This window comes from Osmerus mordax, chromosome 5 (genome assembly GCF_038355195.1).
Source record: "Osmerus mordax isolate fOsmMor3 chromosome 5, fOsmMor3.pri, whole genome shotgun sequence".
NCBI lineage: Eukaryota > Metazoa > Chordata > Actinopteri > Osmeriformes > Osmeridae > Osmerus > Osmerus mordax.
The window spans coordinates 15,725,701-15,753,466 of record NC_090054.1 but is presented as its reverse complement, the minus strand read 5'-3'; the positions used below and the strand labels follow the sequence as shown (position 1 = coordinate 15,753,466).

Sequence of the window (27,766 nt, the reverse complement as noted above, 5' to 3'; positions counted from 1 at the left end):
TACAAGTATGAGTAAGTGTCACAGCACACACATGCACTCTTTAACGTTTGTTCATTCCTACAGAACTCTAATGAAACCGCCTACGTTGATTCACCAATGACCAATAATGACAGCCAGCCAGCCAGACAACTTCTGCTTTTCCAACAGAAGAGAACATGAGAGATCATCCACAATGATCCAGGCCTTGACCTCCATCTAGCTGGCCAATACAATCACAAACATTGACCTGGAAGGCCTATTAGTGATAAGACCAAAACAACACTATCATCTACACCAGCTGACACTGGAAGCAGTGCTGTTGGCACAGGTGCTGTCCAGTTAAATTTAATCTGCTTAGAAGGTACCATTATCAGATCCCTCCCTCAAACATGATCCCTGGTCAGACCAGACCAGGGGGGGGGGGTTCTGATGGGGGCCAGACCAGGGGGCGGGGGAGCTTGAGCAGTAAAGGTCAGAAGGCTGGGGGTGACACCGGCTGACCTTCCACAGGACGGCGGCTTGTCCCCTGACAGTGATGAACAGGCTGTTGCGGAGCGAGCCGTATCCAGGGCTGCCAACCAATCCGGAGACAGGACAGGACGAGTGGAGAGAGAGGGGGGGGGGGGGCATCAAATAGATTCCCCATTACAGGAAAGCCACTCCATGAACAGCCCACTTGTGTCCATAGGAAGTTTTCACTTCCATCAAATGTCAGACGTAGGAGCCCCATCACCCATAAACCTGCACCCCCCTTCCCTGTCTGTTTTTATCCAATGACCTTTCCTATACCTCAACTCAGAGACCACCCCCAGCTATAAATAACGCTGGGCTTTGGGGTGGGGGGGGTGGTGGTGTGCAGGACCAGAAGGGGTGCAGGACAGGGTTACAGGGGGCCCGTGACAGAAATGCACTGTGAGTAATAAGTAATACACACAAACCCTGATTGATCTGGCCCCATGCAGTCCACCCCCCTCTGCATTTATCTTTATTCCATCATCCCCCCTCAGGCTGGGGGGGGGGGGGGTCTGTTATGAGGGGGAGGGGGGGGAGGGGGGGCTTTATAGGGCTCACTGACCAGTATGTGTATATGTATGTATGTGTGTGAGAGAGAGAGATGAAAGACACAGAGGCACAGGGACACTGGGTCAAGTTGAACATCCAAACTTTCCAACCTCATTAACTGCTTGGACTTGGCTCTGAGCGCTCCGGTTGGAAATACAATGGATATGAATCAAAACCGCACCAAGGTTACAACACCATGTAATCATACCACAGAGGGCACTAAAAGGGTATGGGAGGTTCACCAGCAATGCTTTTATGAGCAAACCCATGGTGCCAAACCACAAACACCAGCATGCATGGATGGTGATCTACAGCCTGTCTTTCTTTTTTTCCACTTCCGTGCAAACAATCAATAGCAAGGGGACATTAAGGTCTCACTCGTATACTTTATTTATATAAGGCAATGACAAATCCTTCTGATGCAATGTTTTTTGGAAGCATGTATTGCTGCACCAAACAAAATAAATATATTAATGCTCACGGCCGGTTGAAAGGATTGACGGAACAACGAGAAATGACAGGCCGCCAAATCCATCACGTCGACCTTTCAAAAGAAATGTGGCCGCTATTTTGTCCAGTTCCTTTCTTATTCAGCTTTTCAATTAATGACGGCCAGCCCCCCCTTCCCCTCCACTTAAAGCCATAACTCACAGTGTCGGGTCTGGAGGCAGGGCTGGGGTTTTGCATAGAGGGAGGAACTGTCATTTCCACTGAGTCAACCTGGAGAACTCGTAAGGTCAGGAGGCTCCTGTCTAGCCCTCCTGGGAAACAAGGAGCTTTAACACAGGGAGCGAGAGAGGAAGAGCAAGTGTGTGTGTGTGTGTGTACGTGTGTGTCTGTGTGTGCGCGCGTTTGTCTGTGTGTGCGTGTGGGAGTGCGTGTCTGTCTGTGTGAAGCGGGGAGGCATGAGTAGGCAGGTCAGATCCTGAACATATCATTACCACAGTAGCACTAACGTGTGCCCGTCAAATGTATTTTCAAGTGCCGACCAGACAGAACAGTACCTCGGTGCATACCCGCTCAACCGCACTGCGGTCCGAGAGATTCCAGGAATTTGGTCAGTTAGCGTAGCTGTTCTTTAACCAGACCTGCCACTCAACCCTAAACATCCACTCCCTGACCATGATGATGTCATCGGCCCTGGCCTTGTCACAAGCTGTTAATGGCCGACTGTGAAGGTAACGCCCAATCAGGGAAAGCCAGGTAGTCTCACGCTAACCTGCTAAACCGTCTGCTGTCACGTTCAACTGTTTAATTTTTTTTTTATGACTAATTTACATTTAGTCATTTAGCAGACGTCTTATCCAGAGCGACATACAGTAAGTACAGGGACATTCCCCCGAGGCAAGTAGGGTGAAGTGCCTTGCCCAAGGACACAACGTCATTTGACACGGCCAGGAATCAAACTGGCAACCTTCAGATTACTAGCCCGATTCCCTAACCGCTCAGCCACCTGACTTAAATATCAGTTTGATTACAAACGTCAACAGAAGGCATCCTCCCGACCTAACTACTTAACTCCAAATTAAGAATCACTTGTGTTACCCAAGACCCGTGACGGGGAGCTATGCCCCACATTCTGGCGAGCTTTTGATTTGGCTGAATATAGAACTGTTTGCACAAAGGCTGCTCAAACTTCAGTCCGTGCTTCCGAGCGTAGTTTTACAAGCCGGCGACACGGGCCCAGAGAGCCGTCCGGCCCGTGTGGCGGTCCGTCTTGTCCCAGATCTCCTGTTAATAGGATTCCTTAAGGCTGCAGATGGATGGCGAATCCAGGCGGTTTCATCTACTAAAAGACGGCATAAATCACCATGGAGGAAGAGGGGACGAGGCAGGGGTTATCGCCAGCCTGCCTCCCTCATGAGAGCTTTGCATTAAAGCATTAGTGAAATTAATTCATCTTTCATAAGAGGTTTGAGCAGTATCTGTGATCTATGATAACAACCAATTTCTCACTACGGGGCCGGCAGTGAGAAGTGTGTGTGTGTGGGGGGGTGGGGGAATAGCGGGGCCTGATAGACTACACAAATCTGCTCTTTTTAAATGGGCTAACATTATCTGGAGTGCTGCTCTCAAGAGCATCATCCCAGATTCATAACCCAGCCGGGAAAGAGGCATAAATCACAGGCCAAACTTTTCCCATCTATCTGCCCCATCTCTCGCTCGACCCCTCCCTCATTTAGGTGACAACTTTGCTGTTGTTTTCCTGTCTTGTCCCCCTGAATGCAGAACAAGAGTTCGGAGCTATCGTTTGAAATGACTTCACCCCTTTAATCGATGTAATTGGTATTAGATCCTCTACGACATGCAAACCGGGCAACCCAAAGTGGGTGTGAAGTGCACACATACGCCCGTGTGTGTGTGTGTGTGTGTGTGCGTGCGTGCTATGAGAGCTAGCGCAAGACGGAGTGAGTTTGCACACGCGTGACCGTGCATGCGCGCGTGAGGGTGCGCGTGTGAAAAAGACGAAATTGGGAGCCGTCTGTGAGAGGGGGCCGTATCCATCTCCTTTGCATATATTTGCGAAGGTGTCCGTCGGAGCATGGTTGACAGATGAGCGGGGAGTATGGGGATGACACCACAGCGCTGTCTCTCTTTATTACTATATCAGCAGAGCTCACTGCTCCCTCCCGACGAGGAGCCAGACACACACACACACACACGCTCGCACCGCTCCACAGAGCACAGCGGCCTGTGCTCAAACAGAAGATCTAAAACGTGTTGAACTGAGTGTACAGAAGCACCGTGTGCTTCCTGGAGGGGAGACTATCCTGAGGTGTTACATGAAAGAGATGAAACTGAAAAGAGCTTTTCTGGACTTTTCTCAAAACTCAAGATTAAAAGCATTCTGCAAATAGCACAAAACATTCTAGAAGATAAATAAATATACAGTGTGTTGTATATGGAAGAATCTACAATGTTTTAAAAGTTCTGTTCTGTTCAAATCTGATGAGATGAAATCAAATAATAAATAAAATCTAATTTAAAGTTCAAAAAAGAGAAAGATTTTTAGTAAACACAAATATCCCCTAAAGTCCATAATACTGAAACTCAAGTTGACAATTGTATGGGCACATTTCAGTTAACATGAATACCTCAACTGAACTTTTAAATCAGGTTTATTGCACACACCACTCTGGACTATGAAGTTGCCTGATCAACAGGAAGTACGGCGGCGAAACAGAGGAAGCAGTCAGAGAGTCAGACCCACCTCAGGGAAGTAGTCCTGAGGGAACTTCTCCTTCTCCAACATGGCCGTGCTCTCTAGTGTGTCTGAGTAGATCTCCTTCCCGACCACCTTCTTGAATTTCTTGGCTAACAAAAAATGAAACAAAGGGAGACAGAGTGTCACCGCCACAAAAGCTCATCTTTTAAGGGACCATGAGTCAGAGTGTAAGGAGCCTGAAATGACAGGGTTGTGCTGTGTGTCCTGTCCCCGGGCCTTCTTCAGACAACTGCTCCACCTGCTGGAGAACATTGGAAGTATTCTGGAGTCTGCCAGGGTGAGGAAGCAACAGATTCTCCACGCCAATTAAAGGTCTCTTGGATCCCACTGTGTTAATTATGCCTGCCTTTGATGTAACAGAAAGAGCCTTTTGTTTGAGTCGTTTAAGACTATTTACAGACTGAAAATATCTTCAAGGAGTTCTCAGTGGGTTTGTTGCGGTGGGAACAGATTAAGTCTGGAGGAGGATGATGGGATCCAAACATTCCTGGGAGCATGCAACACACGCTGGAGTCACACTGGGGACAAACAGAGGCTGGAAACAATGAGTTCCCTCAAGAAAAACATTTGTCAGATTTAGCTTAGTGGAACCATCCTTTTGAATCTTATACCACTTTTTGAACGCGCATTTCGTCATCAAATACAGCGAGGAGATTGAATTAAATGTCTGGAGATGGTGATTCTAACATCTTCCACAGTTTGAACAGGGTTCCAGCGTGAACGTATGGTTCAGTTTTCTGTGGATGTGGACCGTATGTGGGACTACTTGTATGTGTGTACTATGTTTCTGAGGGTCTGTCCCCTCAGCCTGTCCTTCACTGGGGTGAGAGCCCCGTCCTAATGCTGACTCGGGCCTAATGGGACGACGGCCCTCCTACATCTATATCCACTCTTTAATTAGCGGCTCCACCGGACCCCCGGGCCCTCTGACACCACCGGCTGATGAGACCGCCGTAACTGTCCAATAACCCCCGTACACAATTACCACAGGCCCGAAATCTCATGAATTAAATCCTAATATTAATAAGTATTACCATTCTATCTCTCCTGCTGCTACATTACCTTCCCCGGACCAATCTTCTGCTTGCTGGTGGTGATGGAACCAGGACCGGGCTGTAAGTGGTTGGTGTGATGTGTAAGGGGGGGTTGGGGTGTGATGTGTAAGGGGGGGTTGGATAGAACGACATGAGGTCTTGAGATGCTGAGGCCATGGCGGGGACTGGACTCACCTTTGAAATCAAACTGGTGGATGTTTTTCAAGGATTCGTGGAGAAAGTAGCAACTTCCTAGTGCCTATAAAAGAGAAAGAGAGAAAAAGAGAGAGAAAAAGAGAAAGAGGGGTATGAGATTAGAAGAATTGTTCATAAACCTTTTCAGATTATTTTGGTTACCCCAGCACATTCACGCAGAAGCACATAATACCATTGTGTAATAGGAGCTTAGATCTGTGGTGATACAGTAAAAGGCTCAATTTCCATAGAGCTTTGACGTGCAAAAGGGAACTCGGGTTTAAACACTTTGGCTCCTTGGAAAAAGATCCCCCTGCTGGCTGAGTCCACTCCCCCATAACCGGTCACAGACACTGCTTCCTTTAATAGGAGGTCACTAGCCCAGGATTTAGTGTTTAGTACACAATCAAGAGTAGTGCACCATCAATACTGTATACTCAACAGCGCATACTCCAACACTCATCTCAAAGCCTCCCGACGTGAAGAATAACCCATTTTAGCCTTTCAAAGAACACATTCAGATGGAGTTTTGAATAACCAAAGATTTACTTCAATAGGATTAAAATCTTAATTTTCTGAGAGAACAATCGGTCAACTTTCCCAGTCTGTGGACAAGCCAAACAAACTGTGTGGGAAGAGGTGGAATGGTGCCCGGGGGATTTGATGCGGTTCACAGTCTGCTACACTGCTTTCTGCTGCCCTCTTTACATCTGGGGCCGTGGCGGGAAAGCCAGCTCTCAATCCCACTGTGTCTTTCAGGCAGCGCAGCTTTCGCCTTGTGGTCATTCTACCATGGGTCCTCCTGGTGTGTTCTTTTTTTCCCTTATCCTCCCATCGCACGGCACGGAGGGAACGAAAAGAGAGAGAAGGAGTGTGAAATGGGTGATGAAATGGACAGAGAGAGAGGTGAAGAAGAGTTATTAGGCGGGGGGGGGGGGGGGGGGAGAGAGGACTGAATGAGGTGGAAACGGCAGTGCGAAGCGGAGAGCACCTCCCTGGACAGGAGGGAAGGTTCCCCCGTCTTCCCAGCCGTGCGGCCCCAGGCAGAGAGCCGACGGGGCGGGGAAGGGCGCAGGGAGCCGTGCAAGGACTCCACGGAGGGTGGAGGGGACGGAGGGCGGAGGAGAGGAAGGGCGGCAGCGGAGGATTTACCCTGCAGTCTTTTTCTCGCGTCCCTTTGAGGCGCAGACACCCTCGTGAAGAGAGAGCGAGAGAGTTTAGGCTAGGCTCGCCCGCCGCCCGTCCCCTGCATTATTTATGAGTCCGGGCGCATCTTGAGATTAAACATTTGCTGATTTGTCAAAAGCACAAACATGAGGTCCTGCCCATCTCCTTGACATATAAGTTCATCCAACAGGAAAACACTGTCGCACATTTAATTGATGAGAACAGCGGCTGGTGACCCAAAGCCACAGCAAGCTCCTGCACTCCTTCAGTCTCTTCCCCTCCTTCTGAAGGAGGACAGGAACCAGATGAACGGCATCAAATGAGAGAAAGAGGGAGGGAGAGAGAGGGAGGGAGGGAGGGAAAGAGAGAGAGATAGAGGGACTCAAGGTCAACTTTCCATGCGCAGTGGAGGAGCTTCCAGGAAGACCCCTTTGTTTATCTGTGTTTGTGCTTCTTTATGTTCTTTTTCACCTCCAACTGCCACTGACAGACAGGGATGACAATGATAAAGACAAGGGATGAAAATAAAATCTGCGTTATTTGTTCAACTGGTGTCACAGAGCTTTTATCTGTGGTGGTAATTTCCTTCCTCAAAATGACTAAAAAGGAAAAGCTTAACAAAAGAAAGCAACAATTGTGACAAGAAATAAAGATGCATTTAATAAAAACACCACAATTACTAAACCAGCAGTTTTTTCATGATTAGAGAATTAAAACTATGCTCAAGATAAACACTGACGTGCACAGAAAATCAAATTGAAAATATAAAAACATCAAAAGTATCTCGTTATTTCCAGTCCCAGTGTAGCAGGAGAGCAGCAGCAGGCCTCACAGCTGTATTAAAGACAGCCTGACTCCTTCCTGCGCAATGCACATTGATTACTCCTCAAACCCAGCAAACGCCAGGAGTATAACTGGATTTAATATGATGCCTTTAAACAAATCGCAATTAATCAACTCTCAAATAAATGATAAACAATTGTGCCTAAGTGACTATCTATGTAATCATAAGAATCCACTTAACCCCCAACCCTAGTAAATATTTATATGACGCTGGGGCTCAAACTCTGGCTGCTTCACCGTCTTTCCCTCTCCCCCTCCACTCTTCATGAAGAATCTATTATATTAGCGGGCCGCAATTAATCCATTTGTCTCTCGACATGACAGGCTCCAAATATTAATAAGAGTAGGGCTGTGCTGACAGCCCATCCTTATCTTGAACCACTTGCTGTACAATGGCCTGTGTCAAGCGTATGTTTGTCACGTCCCACTTTTATTGATTACCTGCCAGATTCACTTGAAATAATTAAAAGTATATTTTACATATTTATAAACCCCTCGGCCATGGCCACTACTTAATTTTCCATTAGTAAAATGCACTCTATTAAGGCCGACTTGCAGGGCCAGGGGGAGGCAGCAGGAAAATGAGTAATCGCCATAATTGTAGACAGAAAGACAATAAGCGCACCATAAAAGCCAGGTTTTATTGCCCCGTTCTGGCAATGCGATTTCTTATCAGGACCTGTATTGTACACACACCACTCAAAGGAAATAAGCCCACGTCTTCCTGGGTGTGCGCGTGTGTGAGAGAGAGAGAGACAGAGAGACAGAGAGAGAGAGAGAGAGAGAGAGAGAGAGAGAGACAGAGAGAGAGAGAGAGAGAGAGAGAGAGAGAGAGAGAGAGAGACAGAGAGAGAGACAAAGAGGACATGCAGTTGACATTTCCCAAACCCCCCCGCAGACCGGAGCTCCAGTCGTCCCTGTAGCCCGAGAGGAGACGGAGCGACCAGAGGGCCATCGCCTCGCTGCACGGCCTGCTCCACTGAGTGCTTCATCAATACCCGCACGCGAAAAAACGAGTTGGGACAGAGCGAAAGAAGTACGCATTCCTTGACCTTCGGATGGATTTTCTGCATTTAATGTGAAAAATGACCCATAAAGCAAACATAAAAGTAATAATTTTGTGCAAGGTCTAACCTCCATTCCGCCCCGGGGGAGCTCGGTCTGTCCCAGGAGAGTTTCTGCTCCTGTCTCCCAGAGAATCCATCCCGGGCCTCAAGCCCCTGGCACTAAGGTATGTGAGCAGTGTTTAGAGCACGGACAACATGATGAGAGGGTTCTGAGGGATACATTAGTGGAGAGAGACAGATCTGGTGTGTCCCTAACCCAGACAGTGCTGTCAGAGGGACAATGTGACTAGGCGTGTTATGAATGCTGTACTGTACCCTGCTCAGAGACAAATTCCCTAGGGCCTCCAAAGGCCTTTTCGCTCTCCCCGTCTAAAATATTAGTCCTCTAGACAGCGAGGATGAAATGTGAAAACGGGCCCGGTTCTGTTTTCATAAAAACCCTCCACAGAAAATTTGCCATTCATCAAATAGCGCACACATACACTCACCCACACACACACAGATAGACACTCACTCATGCATGCACACACACACACACACACACACACACACACAGACAAATAACACACAGCAGTGCGAATAAATACACACTTCAAGACGGCAGCATATAAAGGTGTGTCGTTTAAACATGCACACACATGAATGGAGTCTTCAGATGTTAAAGGTCGGCTACACGCCGTCATGAAGGACCAACGTTACGATGCATCATCATGCGGCCAGGACAGAGGCTTCCACAGAAACATGGAGACTGACTGATGTCTGAACCATTTCATCATTAGTTGCCAAGGAGATCCGTTTTTTTTTACCTGCCATGGTATGATCCGTCATCTCCAAGATGCCATAGATCATATCACTGTGTTTAGTTATCATGTCATGTCTTTCATGATCCAGGGACATCACCCATTTGATAAGTTTATGGGTGGGGGGATGGGTGAGGGGGGGTTAAACCCTGGTTTACCCAGCAGGCTTGATGGTCCAGGGAGACATCACTTGGTATTCATGTGCCATGCAGTGTTACAGTGAGAAGGCCCTCTGCACCAGTCTCCAATACTGCACAAACAAGGTGTTTGTCATCTGCTGCAGTGAAAACACACCCGGTTGGAGAAGCGTCAATAGAGAAGGACTCCGTTTTTCAAAACAGAGATACGGATCGAGAAGCCATAGTACACACACACGTACGTACAAACACACACACACACACACACACACGTGTGCCACTCGCAGACCCATCGATTGAGTATTCAGAGTATTGAGCCACTGTGTCTATTATTCATTGGCTGGTGCTGGGGCCTGACTGGATACACAGACAAAACTCTCATTAAAACTTATCCTGTCACTTCTCTTCTCCTCTTATTTGAAAGCAGAGGCTGGACGTTTCTCCATCGATCATTTCCCTGAAGGAGCCCACGTCTATGGGGGGAGGGTGGGGTGCAGGTTGAGGGGTGAGGCTGACAGTGTGGAGAGTTTCAGACAGCCAGAAACGAGACCTCAGATATAAAAGTAAAGCCATGCAATAAAAGATCTCCATACTGTATTTCTTATGTCGCACACAAGTTGGGTCTTGATTTCCTCATTGGAAAAAAACCCATACCCAAACGCTTAAATTGCTGCCAGCAAGTTTTTTTCTGATCCCTCCTACAAGAGTTGCTACCATTCCGTAGGTACCATAGAGATCTTCTGGACCGAGCCTCCTGCTCATTATTCTAAAATCCCCCAGTACGCGAGCAACATGCACAGCATGATTGATCTTCAAACCGATGATTTTATTATTCTTTTGGAGTAAAATATTATGGATGGGTCTAAACAAGGCGTAATTGGCCAAACCACGGCAGGAGCCTGACCTGCCAACAATCCAGCCCACTCCCAAGGTTGGCTGCTTCCCTGGGAAATATTGTGCATTAATTTCATTTAGTCTCCCCTCCAACATCCAATGGTAGAAGTTAATTAAATTGCTTGTCCATTGTGTTCATCCACTTACAAAGTTAATGATATTGTGCCTGGGAATTAAAGAGCGTTTTATAAAGCGTGCGGGATGGGAGCTGGCAGCCACTACATTGCCCAGTTGAACCCTGTCAGTCGGCAGGCTGGTGGACCCTCTAATTAGCGGTGAAATGGATGCTTCCATCTGCCAATTTCCTGCCATGCTCATCAGTCGTACCGTCGCTCCCCTAACCTGCCTGCCGGAGGGGTCCAAAGCAATAAAACTGTCATGGCAATGACATTCAACAGAGATGAAAAAAATGAGAAACGGAATGCATGATGTGACTCAGACTTTTAAAAGAGCCTTTTAGAATGCCCGTTCTCCCTGTACAACATCATTGGTTTCTACGCTGTAATACAGATTGAGAAGTTTGTTAACTGAATTGAAAGGGTTCGATGCCTCCTGTTAAGGTAAAGTCATAAAAAAAAAATCAGAAAATGACAGCATAACCATTTTGATGTGTGTTTTTGATTAAATCCTTGATTTATCCTTGAACTCAAAGTACCCATTACATTCATTTGAATCAAAACATTATTCTGACATACACTTACTTATTAGCTTCTACATGAAACCTCATTTCCAGTAAGTTAGCAGGGACCCGTAAAAAAAGATTCATGTTTGTATATTTGAACTGCATATTTGCTAATACAGCAGTGCTACTTCAGCATTTTTTTTTTTAACGAGGTTATAAAAGATGGGCATCGAAGCTAATTAGATTACACCTGTGGTGCCTGTTATGCTATTGACCCTTCACAGTTAGCCAGTATGCTAGCTAATGGACAGATGCTTCTACATTTCTGGTTAAAGCTGTTTTATGCTTGCAAAACAATTACAATGAGGTGCAGCGGAAATTACACATCACAACATTGAAAAACAAACTTGAAGCAAGAGTTTCTGGCTGCTGCAGCCATCTTTTAAGTGACATGAAAATACATAATATTTATGAGAAGAAATTCTCTCTTTTCAACCCACATCTTCAAACAAGCCACTGATCTAAAAGGCCAGTGTGGTGAATAACTACTTTATTTAAGTAAATATGTGGCCTGGCGCTAACAAGATCATCTTACTAAAAGGTTACAAAGATGATGAATATTATCTACATTATTAGATTGGCCCTAAGAATCAAAAATCAAAGGCTGTACAACTGAGGCCTCCATTAGTAATTAAAATGACATTACCTCCTCTCCTTCTTTGTTCTGCGCCTGCATGGCTGCCAAGGCCATTATTCAATTGTTTCGGATGCTGGGGGATAAAATGCCTTAATATACTTATGCTCATTAATGTAAATCATATTTTGCTATGGATGTCCAATAATCAAAAAGAATATTTCAACGTTTTTTTTTATAGTTCCCATTAGGGAGAAGAGGCTCATGCAAATGACAGGTCTTTGAGTCCATAGATTTTTCCTCATTCTCTTAGACAAAGCTACTAATGTTGTCGTAGACAGTTCATCAATCTAGATTATTATGTGATTTAATATCTCGCTTATTCATTTAGGTTCATTTGTGATAGACTATTGGATTAGGATCACATATGCACAGCAACCAACGGACTTCGTTTTAAGCGCTTGCAGGCAGCATACTTTCTTTTCTTTTCAATAGCTTACTAAGTGTAACAGACTTCATTTTAATATATTACGGGACATACAACCACACACACACACACACACACACAAACCTCTCTCCAACCACTGACATTGGCAACTTGCTTATCAATAATGTTTATTGAGCACCTCGCCATCCCGCTTAGGATGCTGGGATAGCTGTCAGGGCTGTGACGTCACCTGGGGAGGTGATCAGTCACTGCGTGGCCGGAGGCAGCTTTGATTTGGTCACTGTCCCCCACTGGCTTTGGCTGGCCCATGTGGCCTTGCAATGACAAAGTGGTACCCTTGGCTGTCCAATGAGATACATCTCTATTGCCAAGCTCCACAATGAAATATATTAGTTTGAAGCATATTTGCTGAATCCATCTGTCCCTTCGGAGAGGGATTTATTAGAATGTTCCCCATCGCATCAACAACCCTTCCTCTTCCCTGAATATACACACAACTCTTCCAAACGAAGGCAACCTCGTCTAGCACCTACAGCCTTTCATAAAACACTTCGATGACAGTGGACTAGTCAAACGCGATCAGAAATGAGGATGCTGTCTCTTATTGGGCGCGAGGTCCGGTCCCATTTCAAACGGCCGGATGGAATGGTACCAACCATAAAACGAGGAGTGCTGTTCCATTGTGAAGTACAGAGGCAAAAAAATCATTTTTGTTTTTTTTTTTTAAGGGAGGGAGAAATAAGCAGCTTTCTCTCTGGGTATCAGTCGGAGGCGTTTTCTGAGCACAAACAGTGACCACAGGACCGTGAAGCTTTAGAGGAGCCGGCAAAACACACGCAGCCACTCGTCTCTGGCTAAGACCCAGTCCACTTGCTCTTTGTCGTCCTCTTTGTCTTTATGTAAAAACCGATGCTCGCCGATGATGTGTTATGTAAAATTTGTGGGGCTTGATTTAAATGGTTGGATATCCTCCATGCTAGCTTAGTTATACTCCAGTGCATCGCCCCAAGAGCTCCACGGACCCCGTGTGAAAAGCCAAATGTAAATGCAGCCTCAGTTTCTTAGATAACAGAAATTATGTCATGGGGCCTTTTTTTGGGGGGGGGGGGGGGGGGGTTGTATTATTACAATAATAATAAATAACCAAAACGGTGCAGGGGAGGACGTTTCATTCGCAGATGTTCATTCTATAAGTACAGCCGCAGCATCCGGCCCTTTCCTGGGCCCCTCAGCAGGCAGCTTGGAGAGGGGAGTGGGCTGAGGACCTGTGCCAGGGGCCCGAGTGGCAACACACCCACGTCTGCTCTCCTGGAAATAAAAACACTCACCACTTGGGAGAATAGAGGATTTTTCAGGGGGCCCTTGTTCAAGGGGGGACCCCAAGGTCTGCGACCAGGACAGATGTCTCTCAGGCACTGTGTATGATTAGATTAAGAGGTTACAGTATGTCTATGCTGGATTCGGATAACTTGCTGCGTCTCCGGACAACAAATATGAATCTATTTCATCCTTGACTGTCCTTGCAGCAGTCACATCCCCATTAAACAGAGGGCTTTTGTTGATGTGTGTGACATACCATTCAAAAGTCAGTAGTAGGGTTTACATAGGAACATACTGCTTCACATGCATCTTCCACAGAGGGACAAGTGGAGACACACAGTAGACAGTTTCGGGAATACTCAGGGGACCCTCTGAAAACCCTTCATCTTCGGCCAAGCGCCAGCTTTGAAAGATGTTTCTCGTAAAGCACAGGAATGTAATTAGGCAGTTAAAATTAAGAGGGTTGAATCTAACTAAAAGAGCATAACATCCAATCTAATTACAGCACTCTTTAATGAGCTGGTAATTAGCTAAGGAGTGGTGCACACTAGAAGGCATTGTGGGTGAACTTGTGCATCGGGCCTGTTGACTGGGGAAGCCTTTGCGTCAGATTAAAGCCCACTGGGAAAACATTATTTACTGAAATACCGTTGTTTCTTTTTATACGGCTTTATAAGAAACCAAATCAATGTCCTACACAGTTTCACATAGAGGTTCCTGCAGCTCAATATGTTTAGTCTAAACCTCCATAGCTTTGCTATGTGCAAATTATGCTAAATCAAGTTGTTTCAATGATTTACTGCACATAAAAAGTTACATTTCACTCCCTCAATTCCAGGCAGGCATGTTTGTCTTGACTAGTGGTCTCGACTTTGGAGGGTCAAATATCTTGCCCATGTATTTTGTACTTGACAACAACACCCAGACAATGAATCATAAACTGGACTGGTCCGCCCTCTAACCAAGCCCCCGCAGCTTTCATCAGGGAAGCTCCACAAGTTCCCCAGCACCATGTCGCTGTTCTACTTCCACCCAGCGACGCCCCTCATCTGCAGGGACCCGTTCTCCAGCTGACCTCCGGAACCTTGGAGAGACTGTATTAATTTTCCTGACAAAAATCAATTGGGATGAGGCCCGGGCGGGAAAGAAAAGCCTCATTATTGGACCTGCCCAAATCCCACCCCCTCATTGGGAGCGCACGGCTCTTTTATGGCCAATAGTTTAACAGGAGTGGCGGCTAGGGGACAAAGGAATTGTTCATTTCCCTGACCCGCTCTAAGAGCCATTCTGAATCAATTGTCATGTGCCCTGTTTAATTTTGTTAGGATATGAGGGGCTAAAACAATTTTGGGTTATTTTATAGGCATTCATCTTTCTATATTCACATGGGGTGTGTCATGTGAGTCTAATTTATTCTTTTAAAGACAGCATTGAAGTGACAAGACAGAAAAAAGAAAGGAAAAGAAACATTGCCTATGACCGCAAATGTTCGACCATGCGGACGTAACAAAAAATTGCTCCCCTTATTCATAGCCAGTTGAACACACAGAGATTAAAAATATAACACCATGTGACGACATTGAGAAGCGGCCCAGCTTTGCACGGCTACATGCAAGAAGTGGGCAGGGGGGGCGGGAGTTGGGAAAGTGAGCGGGCGCAGTAGGTACGTGTTTGAAATGTGCTGCACAATACCTACTAATTCTATTAAGTGCCTCTGTGGTGGGGAGCTGTGCTTATGGCCTGATGTAAATGGACAGCTGGTTCACTAAACAATGCAAGAGCATTAGAATAAGGTGATTGGATGACAGAGTGGAGTAGAGAGGCGTGCGCTCGACCACCCCCGGGCCTTTGCCAAGTCCATTATGTGTATTGAAGACATTGCGAGTGCCGCCATAGGTAGATACGGCAGCCGCTAAAAGAAAGGTGTTGTTTGTTCCCTTCATCGTTGGAATGGCTTCCACGCCTCGATACCTAGGTGAGGTAGGTAATACGATGAAAGGAGACCCTCGTGCACGCATCCCCCCCATTCCCCCTTCCCCCATTTTCAATCTGCTTTGGGACCTTTGGCTTGTAGGGACCGGTTTTTGTAAACTTTTACAAGGACAGAACTTGGGACTAACCTTTACCTCAAAGCAAAGAAAAATTCCTACAACTACAATTGCGATATCTGACAGTGAGGGTGGGCAGTTATTGGCAATAGTTAATAGTCAGAGGAATAATCTTTCTTTAACAAAAGCATAATCTGCAACAGACAATTCTCTGCATTGCAGAAGTGACTTGAGTATGGCTTCTACAATCTAATTACTAATAATCTAGTAAAATGCACAGATAAATCTGCTCTTGTATTGAAACACATCCTATAAGCCCCTCTTGTGTGCAGACAACAGAAGTCTTATCCCAAGAAGGTACCTAGCTTTAAGTGGCACCCTTTGAATGTACTTGAACGTGAAGTGAGATTGTTTCTCTCTGGACAGGTGTCAAGAGGTTGTCTCGTGTACTAGAATTAGCCAACAACAAAGAGGCTAGCTCAAGAAATCCCTTATCCTCCTCCTCGACCTGGCTGAGAAATTGCTGGGATTTAGGCTAACGATTTCTCCTGTGATATTAACCAGCCGTACGTGACATGCTGTGCGGTGGCTCAGATCAATTTCACACGAAGGAAAAGGATGTGAGCCAGGATGAGAGGGAGCATCACGGACGATGGACACTTACACCGAGGGCGAATGTTTGGATTAGACACTGATGGCTCCCTGAAGATAACCCCCCCCCCCCCTCCTCCTCCCCCGGCAAACCCCCCCGCCCCTCCTCCCCTCCACGAGGCTGTGTGGCGTTCGTGGCACCTGCCTGGACGTGGACGTGCGCGCTGAGGGTGGGGGGGATATATATATACACTTAGCCAGGAGAAAGGTCAGCCGGGCAGAATGTGGCAGGCAAACACGGTGGCAGGTTGCCTGGGAGGGTCCCTGGGATGAATCACGAGAGAATTGGTGCATGGCAGTGAATGAATAACCCGCCATGGCTCCCCAAACCCCATTATTTCCCTCCTTCTCCGCCGGGCCTGAGATTCATGTCGGCGCATGCTGCCAGTTCATTAGGAGGGGATATCATTCCTCTTCTGGCTGCGGCAGGACAGGGCTGCAGGCCCCTGGGGGCCACCCGGCCCTGTTTAATTCCACATCATCCGCTCCACTGAGGGCCTTAATCTCTGCTTGTGTGATCAATACTATATCAGTGTAAATTAAAATGACAATTTTAAAGTAATTAAGGCCGTTAATGCTCGATTCAAATGTCGTTATTTGCACAAGCGGGGGGACCTGAGGAATATGGGGGTGGTTTTGGGGCGTGTGCGCGCGTGTGTCTAAGATAGGTTGGGGATAGGTAGGTGGGTGTGGTGGTGGGGGAGGGAGGGAGGGGGGGAGAGATGTGCGTGTCCACAGTGACAGGCGAATGCTTTAACTGCACCGTGGCCCCTGTTGCTGTGGCTGCCACTGAGGGGGGGCTTAACAAAAGCAGATTAACTCTCCGTCCATGCTGGCCAAGGGACCTCTCCAATTTCAGAGGAGGATAACCCAATTGGAGAAATTTGATTTGTAGAACCAAACCCAATTATGGCGATATTAGATGAGAAGTGGCAGGGAGGGAACGCTTGCTGGAGAAGGAGGAAAAATAAAGGGGTGGCAGGGAGGGGGGGGGGGGGGGGGGGGGGGGAGAGAAAAGTTACACAATAAAAATGCACTTAACTCCAAAATGAAGCCCAGCAGTAATTGTGTGATTTGATTATTTTTGTCCCCCTCCTCGCCCGGTTTTGAAAGGCCATTTAGAGTCATTGTGATAGTTTGAGTGAAATAAATGGGCTCTAACGTAAACCTTCCTTAAGTGTGTGGGTGTGTGTGTGTGTGTGGGTGGGTGGGTGTGTGTGTGTGTGCGTGCATTCAGAGCACCTCAGGCAGTTGTCTTATCTGTGTGAGGTGGTGTGTAAGTGAAAGGGGAAATTAGATGATCACACTGTAGAGTGTTATTAACAGAAGCTCACGGCCACAGGCACAGAGACTGACCCCAAACCACAAACTCCTACCAACCGGACTCACCAATTACACCAATCTGACTGCTTATGGGCCACACTGGGAATTCTAAGCCAACTCCCCAAAGGACACACACAAACACACGCACACGCACAGAGGAAATCTCACCTCCACTGTGGAAACCCCAAACAGCCTGCACAGAGCACGTTCCCATCCAGCTCCACTAAGTCTCCAGCTCAGAAGCCAAACAGAGTTTCCTCCGCGGCTCAGGACACTTCCATATCTCACGTTTCGCTGCTAACGAGGCGGGCGCTGACAGACAGAGAGTGGATGTGGTGATTAAGGGAGGCCATTTGCACAGGCCGATGGATCACTCCTGGATCTGTCCAATCCCCCACGGCCCACCACTGCTATTCCCATGGAAACCAGGTCTTCCAGCTGACCACAATAAGCTTGTACAACCCAGTGTCCATAATACCGGTCTACTGTCATAGTATAAGACTTTTTCCTGCATGAGTGGTTAACAGTCTCATTCCATCATATTCCTCTTGGCAGAGTAGCGTGTTTCAGTACTATGTACAGTTACTCAGATTTGCCCTGGTAAATGCTCAAATGCATACCATGATTGGTAATATTTCCCTGAACTACAGGACAAACTGTTGTGGTTAGTTCGTCCTGTATTTCTCAGTGCTCCTATCCTGCGACAGCCAAGTATGCCACAGCCCCATGAATTATTAAATGACAATGCCAATACGGAATAGACAGAAAACAGTGCGGTGAAAAACAAAGGCAACCTTTGGGTATTTAATGAGCTGGGGCGCTGCTCTGCATTTCTGATCAGGTGTTCCAGCGGACACCTGGGGGCCTGGCAGAGACCTGGAGAGAGGGGGGCTTCTCGCAGCCGAGCGTCCAGGCAGTCCGATCCATCATGGTGTCTGTTAGATGGTGTTTGTGGAGCAGGCCTTATTAATTATCAGCTCGTTTGGAGAGGCTGTGGGTGGCAAGATCTCCATGGCAATCAATGCCAACTGTCACTTCAGGACAATTCCAGCAAAGGAGATTAAGATCAATTTGACGCTGGAGACATGATCAATTTGATGCTGTTTCCGCAACAGGACAAGGCAAGTGGGATCATCTAGGGAAAGGAGATACAGGAAGGTGTGGTTTCCTTGGTTATGGACAGTTCATCCATAGCACTGCTTCCACTAGCACGCTATCTCTGCTAAATGACATAGTACGAATACGTATCAGCAAAATTACAGGTCAACTCAGCAACAAATGGATTACAGAAGCAGACAAATCAAAATGACATTTGGAAACGGAGAGAACAATCAATTGGATCACTACCAGCTGTACAACGTTATGAACACAACGTGGAAGCGGGGGAGCGGGTGAAATATATGACGCCGTTCCTGAGGGCGTAATCTGTTGCATAAGCAGATAAGAAACAATCTGATCCACATGTTAATAAAGGCGCCTTACAGGAGCTGTTTAACACCCTGAATCACACACACACATCAACACCTGTCAGCCTGGCACACACATCCTAATCACATCGTCCACTCACAGATGCACAGACACAAGAAACTGTTACTCAGACAACAGGACGCAGGTCATTAAGATAGGAATATCATCAGTACAATAACAAAGTAGGTGCAAGATAAGATGTCTACAGTGAGTATGAATATGTATATTCTTAGAATATGTTAGGGTTAGTGTTTATAATTGTGAGAGGGTTACTATATCTTTTTTTAAGGGAGACAAAGTCGGTGTGTGTGTGTGTGTGTGTCAATGTTGCATCGCAGGTCTTTGGGGAGCTTGCTGAAAGGAGGGGGTATGTCTTTTCTGTAGAGTGCTAGGCTGTTAGAGGCCTCTATAGCTGGAGGATTATGGAAATCAAACCAGAGAGATTAGCTAATGGGGATATAATGGCCAGTGTCTGCCTGGGTCAGTTGGGCCATGCAAATGAACTGCTAGCGCCAGCACTAGCGACACTGTGGTGAGAATCAATACCAACGACAGAGTAGCTATCACCAGGAGAACCGTTCCCCACAGGAGGACCGTTCCCCACAGGAGAACCGTTCCCCACAGGAGAACCGTTCCCCACAGGAGGACCGTTCCCCACAGGAGGACCGTTCCCCACAGGAGAACCGTTCCCCACAGGAGGACCGTTCCCCACAGGAGGACCGTTCCCCACAGGAGAACCGTTCCCCACAGGAGGACCGTTCCCCACAGGAGGACCGTTCCCCACAGGAGAACCGTTCCCCACAGGAGGACCGTTCCCCACAGGAGGACCGTTCCCCACAGGAGAACCGTTCCCCACAGGAGGACCGTTCCCCACAGGAGGACCGTTCCCCACAGGAGAACCGTTCCCCACAGGAGGACCGTTCCCCACAGGAGGACCGTTCCCCACAGGAGAACCGTTCCCCACAGGAGGACCGTTCCCCACAGGAGAACCGTTCCCCACAGGAGGACCGTTCCCCACAGGAGAACCGTTCCCCACAGGAGAACCGTTCCCCACAGGAGGACCGTTCCCCACAGGAGAACCGTTCCCCACAGGAGAACCGTTCCCCACAGGAGGACCGTTCCCCACAGGAGAACCGTTCCCCACAGGAGGACCGTTCCCCACAGGAGGACCGTTCCCCACAGGAGAACCGTTCCCCACAGGAGGACCGTTCCCCACAGGAGAACCGTTCCCCACAGGAGGACCGTTCCCCACAGGAGGACCGTTCCCCACAGGAGAACCGTTCCCCACAGGAGGACCGTTCCCCACAGGAGGACCGTTCCCCACAGGAGAACCGTTCCCCACAGGAGGACCGTTCCCCACAGGAGAACCGTTCCCCACAGGAGAACCGTTCCCCACAGGAGAACCGTTCCCCACAGGAGGACCGTTCCCCACAGGAGGACCGTTCCCCACAGGAGAACCGTTCCCCACAGGAGGACCGTTCCCCACAGGAGGACCGTTCCCCACAGGAGGACCGTGGAACCGGAGACATCGCCATTGGCAACCATCATCTCCCTGATGTCAGTATGCAGCATGTGATCCCATGCCTCTCTCTCTTTCTCCACAGAGACGGCTTCTGTTCTAAACCCCCTCTGTAAGTTCCAAGAAATATCTACAAACCTGACTATGAAAGAGACATGTTCTTTAGAATTCCCAGGAAGTTGTCAATTTTGGTTTAGATTTGTGACATCATCCCACCATGTGGTATTGAAACTACTTAACCCAGGTCAGAATTGTGTGAGGGGGGAGATAGGTAGTGATTAGGTCACTTCTTCGTCAATGAAAACTGGACATCGTTCAAAGAATATTAGAGTTCCAATTTTTACGTGTCAGAGAATTCTTATTTCGATTTGCGGCGAGGCAAGGCGGTTTAGCGTGGTGGCCTTCCACATGCATGGCCTCTCCCCTCTCATTTTCCTTCCTGCTCACTAGGTATGTCCGACCATTCATCAGGACCCAGACAGGGGACACCTCTTGCCTGATCACAAATGCATGGGAGCAGGCCATGAAATTAACCTTGTGGCAATTGTTTTCCCACCCGTTCCATGGCCCACTGGCAGCTCATCTGTTAAACAGCAAGAAATAAAAGTCAAGCTCAGATGCGCAAAAAATTATGACTGAGGGACTTGAACTGAGCCCAGCTGAAGCCAGATTATGCAATCAAGACCCAATCAATCAACAGCAGAGTGGATGGAGGAGCAACTTCCTGGTTGGCTCATTTTAGGGAACAATAGGGAACATAGCCAGGCAGTCGAGTGAGATGCTGCTAAGGATTCTGGGGGATGTAGAAGAGATGAGATGGGCAGATGTATTTACAGTCTGGCCAACCAGCATCCCTGACCCTGCCCTGTCTCTTGGGGATGGGTTAGGAAGGGGGAGTGGGGGGGGGGGGGGGGGAGGGAGGGAGGAAAGTAAAAAAAAAAAAATCCTTCAGAGGGTGTTTATTTGCTCTCAACACCTCCTCGGCGATCAATATTTTTAATTTGGGTCCGAGTTATTATTTTTCACATCACCGCGCTGGGGAGCAGAGTAAAGTGGCTCATATTTTAGCGCTAAAAAGATCGATATGACAGGCTCACCTTCACTCTGCCCCCCTCGCCTGCCGTGGGGCAACACATCATAACGTATGGTGGGGGGGGGGGGGGGGGGGGGGGGGGGCAGCACGCTGGAATCACATCATTATCTGTGCCTGTCGACCCCCCACCCCCTCCAAACAACCACCCCACCCCAACCTACACACACACGCACACACCCTAAAAAACACACCTCCATGACAGAGCTGATTTACTCCCCAGTCAGATCCTGCTGCCCCCACTAAACCAATCTCACCATACACAAACACTTTATCAGAGCACAGTTTATGAGGGGTGGATTGTGTGTGTGTGTGTGTGTGTGTGTGTGTCTCTACAGTATGTCAGATGCTCATCGTGGTGATGGGCTGGAGGAGGGCACAGACTCAGTTTCGTAGATTAGGCTCCTTGTAATAAATGCATCAATTTCTCTGCGTCTGTACACAATCCATTAATTATATATACATTTTCAACCAAAAAAATATTCCAGGGAGCCAGAGTCTGCCCTCCCTTCCTCATAATTCACGTCTGATGGCAGATTCATTGATTGTCGCTCAACACATCCTCAGAGAGAGTATGTATGTGTGTGTGTGTGTGTGTGTGTGTGCGTGTGTGTGCATGTGTGCGCTCGAGGGTGAGTGAGTGTTTGTATGCACTTATGTGCATGCCCTGAGTGCATGAGTGATGGCGAGGTAGAGTTATGGCCCAACAATATTACTGCTCTGACATCTACTCCATTCAAATTGCCTCGGTCTGCTCTGTACTTCTCACCATATTGAAATAAGAGCGTTTAGATTTCGTTAGCCATATTTTAACCTGCTTATGCTCTCGGCACAGTCTCACGAACGCACAGAGAGCAGAACGTGTGGGGGGGGGGAGGGGAGGAGGGCGGATCTGCCCCGAAAGTCTCGCTCGTTAACCTGCGTGTGTAAAACCAGTGTTGCGACCCCCTCACTCTGACCCCACTCTGTGTGTGTGTGTGTGTGTGTGTGTGTGTGCGCACGTACGTATGTGTGTCTAAATGGCTTCTAAAAGGGTAAAGCAGGGAACCACCCCCTCTTGGCTCGTATAAAAGTAGGTAGGGCAGCGTCGAGGAAATACGCTTTGAGTGTAGGTGACACAATTGGAACGAAACGCATAAGTACACACTCCCTAACACACGTTACGCATACACACACACACACACACACACAGGGAGGCCCCTGTCAGCGCAGAGGGACACTAAGTGTTCATAAATTCCCGTGGTGGGCTGAGCCGAGCGTCGGGGGTGCAGGTTTGATGATTGCATTAGAGCGTGCTGCTGGAGGGAGGAATTAGGGCCTTGGGCTTGCGGCAGGCTAAGGTGCCGCTGGCAGCGCCATGACACGGCTGGAACCGAGCCTGGGACTGAGGGAAGACGAACGCGACACGACACGCTCCGCCACGCCATCCCAGACTGCCCGGGGAGGAAAGGGCCACACACACTTCTTTTATCCCAGCTACAGCCAGAGCCTGTGGCTGGACCTAACCACTGCTGTGGATCACCGTGGGGCAGAACTGAAGTACTTTCTTTTGAGGAGGAAAAAAGGAGATAAAGTTCTAAGACTACTAAATGCTGCGTGTGCCTGTTGTTGTCACTGTGTAGACCGTGAAGACCTTGGAAAAAACAATAAACTGAAGCTGATAAGCCAAAGTGATTGCAGTGTTTGTGGATTGTGTGCATGTTGGCCTACATTTACAGTTTGTTCGCTCTGTGTGTGTGTGTGTGTGTGCGTGTGTGTGTGTGTGTATACTATGCATGTATACTGTGCATGTGTGGGAACTAACTGGATAGACAGAGTTGATGGGAGAGTGCCGTCTCTCAGGGTGACAACACCCCCCTGCCCTCTGCGTCTCTCCAGCGCGAGAGGGGAAATCCAATCAGAGCGTCCACACAGTGGCCGTCAGGTCCAGCACCCAGCACACACCACCTAAACTGATTAAGGTGACATGACGGGCCACAGCTGCTAGGAGGAGAACAACCACACACACACACACACACACACACACACACAGTGGTAACGAAGCAGCTTCCTGCTTGTCAGACCTCAGAGGCTGATTTATCCTCTCTCGGCCGCCTCTCACTCCTGTCTTGTAGACCAAGACGCCTTTAATTTCCCATTAAAATGCCCTGGAACAACTGAGGGCTGAGTGTACGGGGGGGATGTAGGGATGTGTCTGTCTGTGTGTGTGTGTGTGGTGTGTGAGAGAAAGTGCAGGGGCATTCAATGAATCTTGTAAAGGTTCCCCCCATAAGGAAGGTATGAGCAAAGAAAGAAGCATGCAGGTACAGGCGTGTGTGTGTGTGTATTATGTGTGTGAGTGTGTGCGTGTCAGGCGATGATACGCATTAGTGAACATCATTCCACATGAGGCCCCAGGGCTGGGCCCATGATAAATATTAATGGCCTGGAACAAGTGGATTGGGAGTTGAGTTATCAGGGCGGGCTTTCCTAATTGACATTTTACCTGCTGTATACCTTAACAGGGCTGTAAAACACCAGGCCTGGACGTAGCCAGAGAGGGACGTGTCACTCAAGGCCTCCCCCACTACACCCCCATCTCCCCGGGGACGAGAAGTGTGGAGGCTGGCCTGGATCCCTCCACTGTCAACATTAACCATGCTTGGCTGGAGATAACACAGCTAGATGTACCAGCTGTCCTGCTCTGTCCTGCTCTGTCCTGCTCTGTCCTGTTCTGTCCTGCTCTGTCCTGCTCTGTCCTGTTCTGTCCTGCTCTGTCCTGCTCTGTCCTGCTCTGTTCTGTCCTGTTCTGTCCTGCTCTGTCCTGCTCTGTCCTGCTCTGTCCTGCTCTGTCCGGGCCTTGGTGGGAGCAGGTAGGATTCAGAGAGAGAGAGTGGGGGGGAGGGAGAGAGATACAGAGAGACAGGAACAGGGAGACAGAAAAAGAGACAGAGAGAGACCGAGAGAGACAGAGACCAACAGAGACAGAGAGAGAGAGGAACAGGGAGACAGAAAAAGAGGCAACCTGACTCCTGACAACCTGAGGTAGTGAGGGATGCACCAGGAGACAGTACAGAGCCACCTGTGTCCCTACTCTGTGATATCCTGACTCCTGGGTGTACAGCCCTCTTTGACTCTGACACATTCACCTAGCCGTTTGGTGAGCATGCTTCCATCTGGAATGTAATCAAACTGTTCCAGAGAAGATCACACACAATAGCCAGTTCCAAAGAAAACACAGACACCACAAATGCCAGTTCCAAAGAAAACACACCTTCACACACAAACCCAGAGCCCGACACACACGCTGTGTGTCAACTTACATTATCCGAGAATTGACAGACGGAACAGACAACAAACAACTACCTCCCGCAGAGAAAAATTGAATGTTGCAAAATCAAATACGAGTGATGTCATCCAGGCTAAATGGCAGGCCCTGAGTGAGGAGTCTCTTCATATTTACAAACGCCAGAGATTCCAATATCTAACATCATACAAGACACATCTGGTGTCTCTCTTCCGCAAGTTGATTTACAGAGGCACAACTGCATTCTGTGTCCGTGGTGTGGGAATTAAAAAGTAAATGTGAGTCTGAAACAAATTGAAATAAGCAGCTAGCGTTTTCAATTCACTGATACACAGAGTTAATTATTTTCAACAAAAGGCCAACGTTTGTAATGCGTCCCTTAATATGTTTATGAAAAGAGCAGATTTGTCTCGGGGGACGGTGTGATTTATGAGTGTTTGTTGTCGAGGGGAGCAGTGTACCGTGGTGATATCAGATACTGACAAGAATCCTAACTGCTGCTGTTCAAGTTGCCACGACTACACTGTGTGGTAGTCAGTATCTAAATCCCACCAATTCATCTGCTCGGCTCCCTCTGTGGCGTGCGGCTTAAACTCTCACCTGCTCTGAGTCTCCTGGTAAATTTACTGATAAACCATATTCTGCACTGAATAAAGAGTGTTATAAAGTGGGTGCTTGAGGAGAGAGAGAGAGAGGAGAGAGAGAGAGAGAGAGAGAGAGAGAGAGAGAGAGAGAGAGAGAGAGAGAGAGAGAGGAGAGAGAGAGAGAGAGGAGAGAGAGAGAGAGAGAGAGAGAGTGAGAGAGAGAGAGAGAGAGAGAGAGGGAGAGAGAGAGAGAGAGAGAGAGAGAGGAGAGAGAGAGAGAGAGAGAGAGAGAGAGAGAGAGAGAGAGAGAGAGAGAGAGAGAGAGAGAGAGAGAGAGAGAGAGAAATTGGCTGAATGTTGAAAAGGAGACTTCCAGCTGAAGCTGGAATCATGACTGAGTATCTGGCTCCACCAAGAGGCCAACACATGCAACTGCCTCTGTGATATCACCACTTCTAAACGTGACGGCATAAAAAGTAGGACTAAACCAAACTGATTTACTGAGGGAAAAAAGTTACTGGTCAAAAGCCTGTAGCAACTTGATTAAAATATTATGCAACTTACAAAATATAAAAAGCTTTTAATTTGACATTTTTCTACATATGAGCAATGACCTGTTGTGTTTGGTAAGGCAGGATGGTATGAAGATTGGAGAGCAAACAGGTATGTGCTATCCAACGAAAACATTTACCCAGCAATATCGTATCGAAGTCATGAACTGCAGATTTCGGAGAATTCAGTCACATTTGAAATATCCTAGCACCATCTTGTGGTTCTGCACAATTACTGCATGTCCGGAAAAACCTGTCTACCCTAACCCTACAACACCAAAACAGCTGCTACTCATGATCTGGTATGACTTTGTGATGGATATTATTGACAGTGGCTGAACTAAGTGCTCTTTGATGTTGCCCACCCTTCCCTCAAAAAGCAGGAACAAGGTCTCAGCGTGGCATATGGACCAGCGAGTAGTGGCACTCACTGTGAAATGCTCCTGGGATTTGTAGTTCTCATCGAGGTAGACGCGGGCTCTGTTGTACTCCTTCATGGCATCACTGGACAGCAGCTCTCTAATAGAGGAAACACACACAGTTGCATAAACAACGTATTTACTAGGATTATATCGACAATCACTTTGAAACCATACCTTCACTATTAACAACACAACATTCAAAACGCCTCAAATAACAGATGTTGATCTGAATGTCAGTGTTTTTCGTGCAACTTCCTTTGCATACGAACATACCCTAGCCTACAGAAACATTCAAACTTCAAAATGTATGTGGCGTGTTTGAAATGTCACCAGAGGGGGAGTAATAATCATGTGACACCAGTCTGTCTCTAGCAGAGATGGAAGGAAAGTGGATGCAGCCTCAGAACGCCATGTGGTGTGACACACACACACACGAGGATTGAAGGGGACTTACTTGACGAAACAGTCCACATGTGTCATGGAAGCTTCGTAGTTCTTGCCGCCGACCTCTTGACAGTGCACAGCTATGAAGTGGGGCTTGTGTGTGTGGACAGTCTGGGATGGGGGAGGAGGAAAGGGCACAGGGTTAACAGGATATGGAGCTCGCTGATCTCTTCGCTCGTACCCCCCACCAGCTCAGACCACCACGGGTGGGAGCTGGTGGGCTACAGTGATGTCTTCATGCCGTGTTACAGCTTTAACGTGACAGTACCCACAAACACAGACAGACACACACACACACACTTACACACAGAGACATACGGATGGTCTGTGTTGAGATTGAATGCAGACCCAGGTTGAATGGCAAAACTAGGTTTAATATGATGTGGTGGAAAATAAGCCGTTTTATTCATTCATTCGCTTAAGATTATGATCAAATTGACTAAGAGGGTGGAAAGAAAATAATTTCCATGAGTAACAATAACCAGAAAGGCCGCTCTAGAGTCACATGCACCCCATCTCCCCCCCCTCACCCCACCTCCACTACGAGGTGTTTGTGAGTGCACTGGACGAGTGTTCCAAGGTGCCGACCCATTATTGGAAAATCCATAGAGAACTGAATTACAGGCACTCACGAGTTGGCCGGTGGATAGTGGGCAGGGGCCGTAGATCAATGTCACCCAGGATATGTTGCCCCCTTGGGGGTGTTAGGCCTGGGACAGCCCCAGGACCAGAGGCCTACCCCACCGACCCCCAAGACCCCAGGTTGCATTATGCACTACAGGCCAAATCAAATCAAAGTAATGTATGGCAATAACACTATGGATTTTCCATCAACCCATGGCTTGTCACTTAGCTGGATGACCCAGGAACCAGGCTGTAGAAACACAGGTTCTCAAATTTGAAAGATTAGTGAACCTATCAGCTTCAACTGAAAAGGTCATGAGCTTCAAGGA

At 47.8% G+C, this 27,766-nt stretch overlaps 1 protein-coding gene across 2 annotated transcripts in view; it reads right to left on the bottom strand.

Moving 5' to 3' along the window:
* Window positions 1-27,766, bottom strand: part of LOC136943624 (inositol polyphosphate-5-phosphatase A) — a 100,337-nt gene that overhangs the window by 43,947 nt on the left and 28,624 nt on the right. For both annotated transcript variants that reach the window (XM_067237018.1, XM_067237017.1), the window contains exons 3-6: window positions 26,824-26,924; window positions 26,379-26,466; window positions 5,497-5,560; window positions 4,253-4,356 (exon numbers count right to left, since the gene is read on the bottom strand). In XM_067237018.1, coding sequence (XP_067093119.1) covers window positions 4,253-4,356; window positions 5,497-5,560; window positions 26,379-26,466; window positions 26,824-26,924 — 357 coding nt within the window. The remainder of the gene's footprint in view (window positions 1-4,252; window positions 4,357-5,496; window positions 5,561-26,378; window positions 26,467-26,823; window positions 26,925-27,766) is intronic.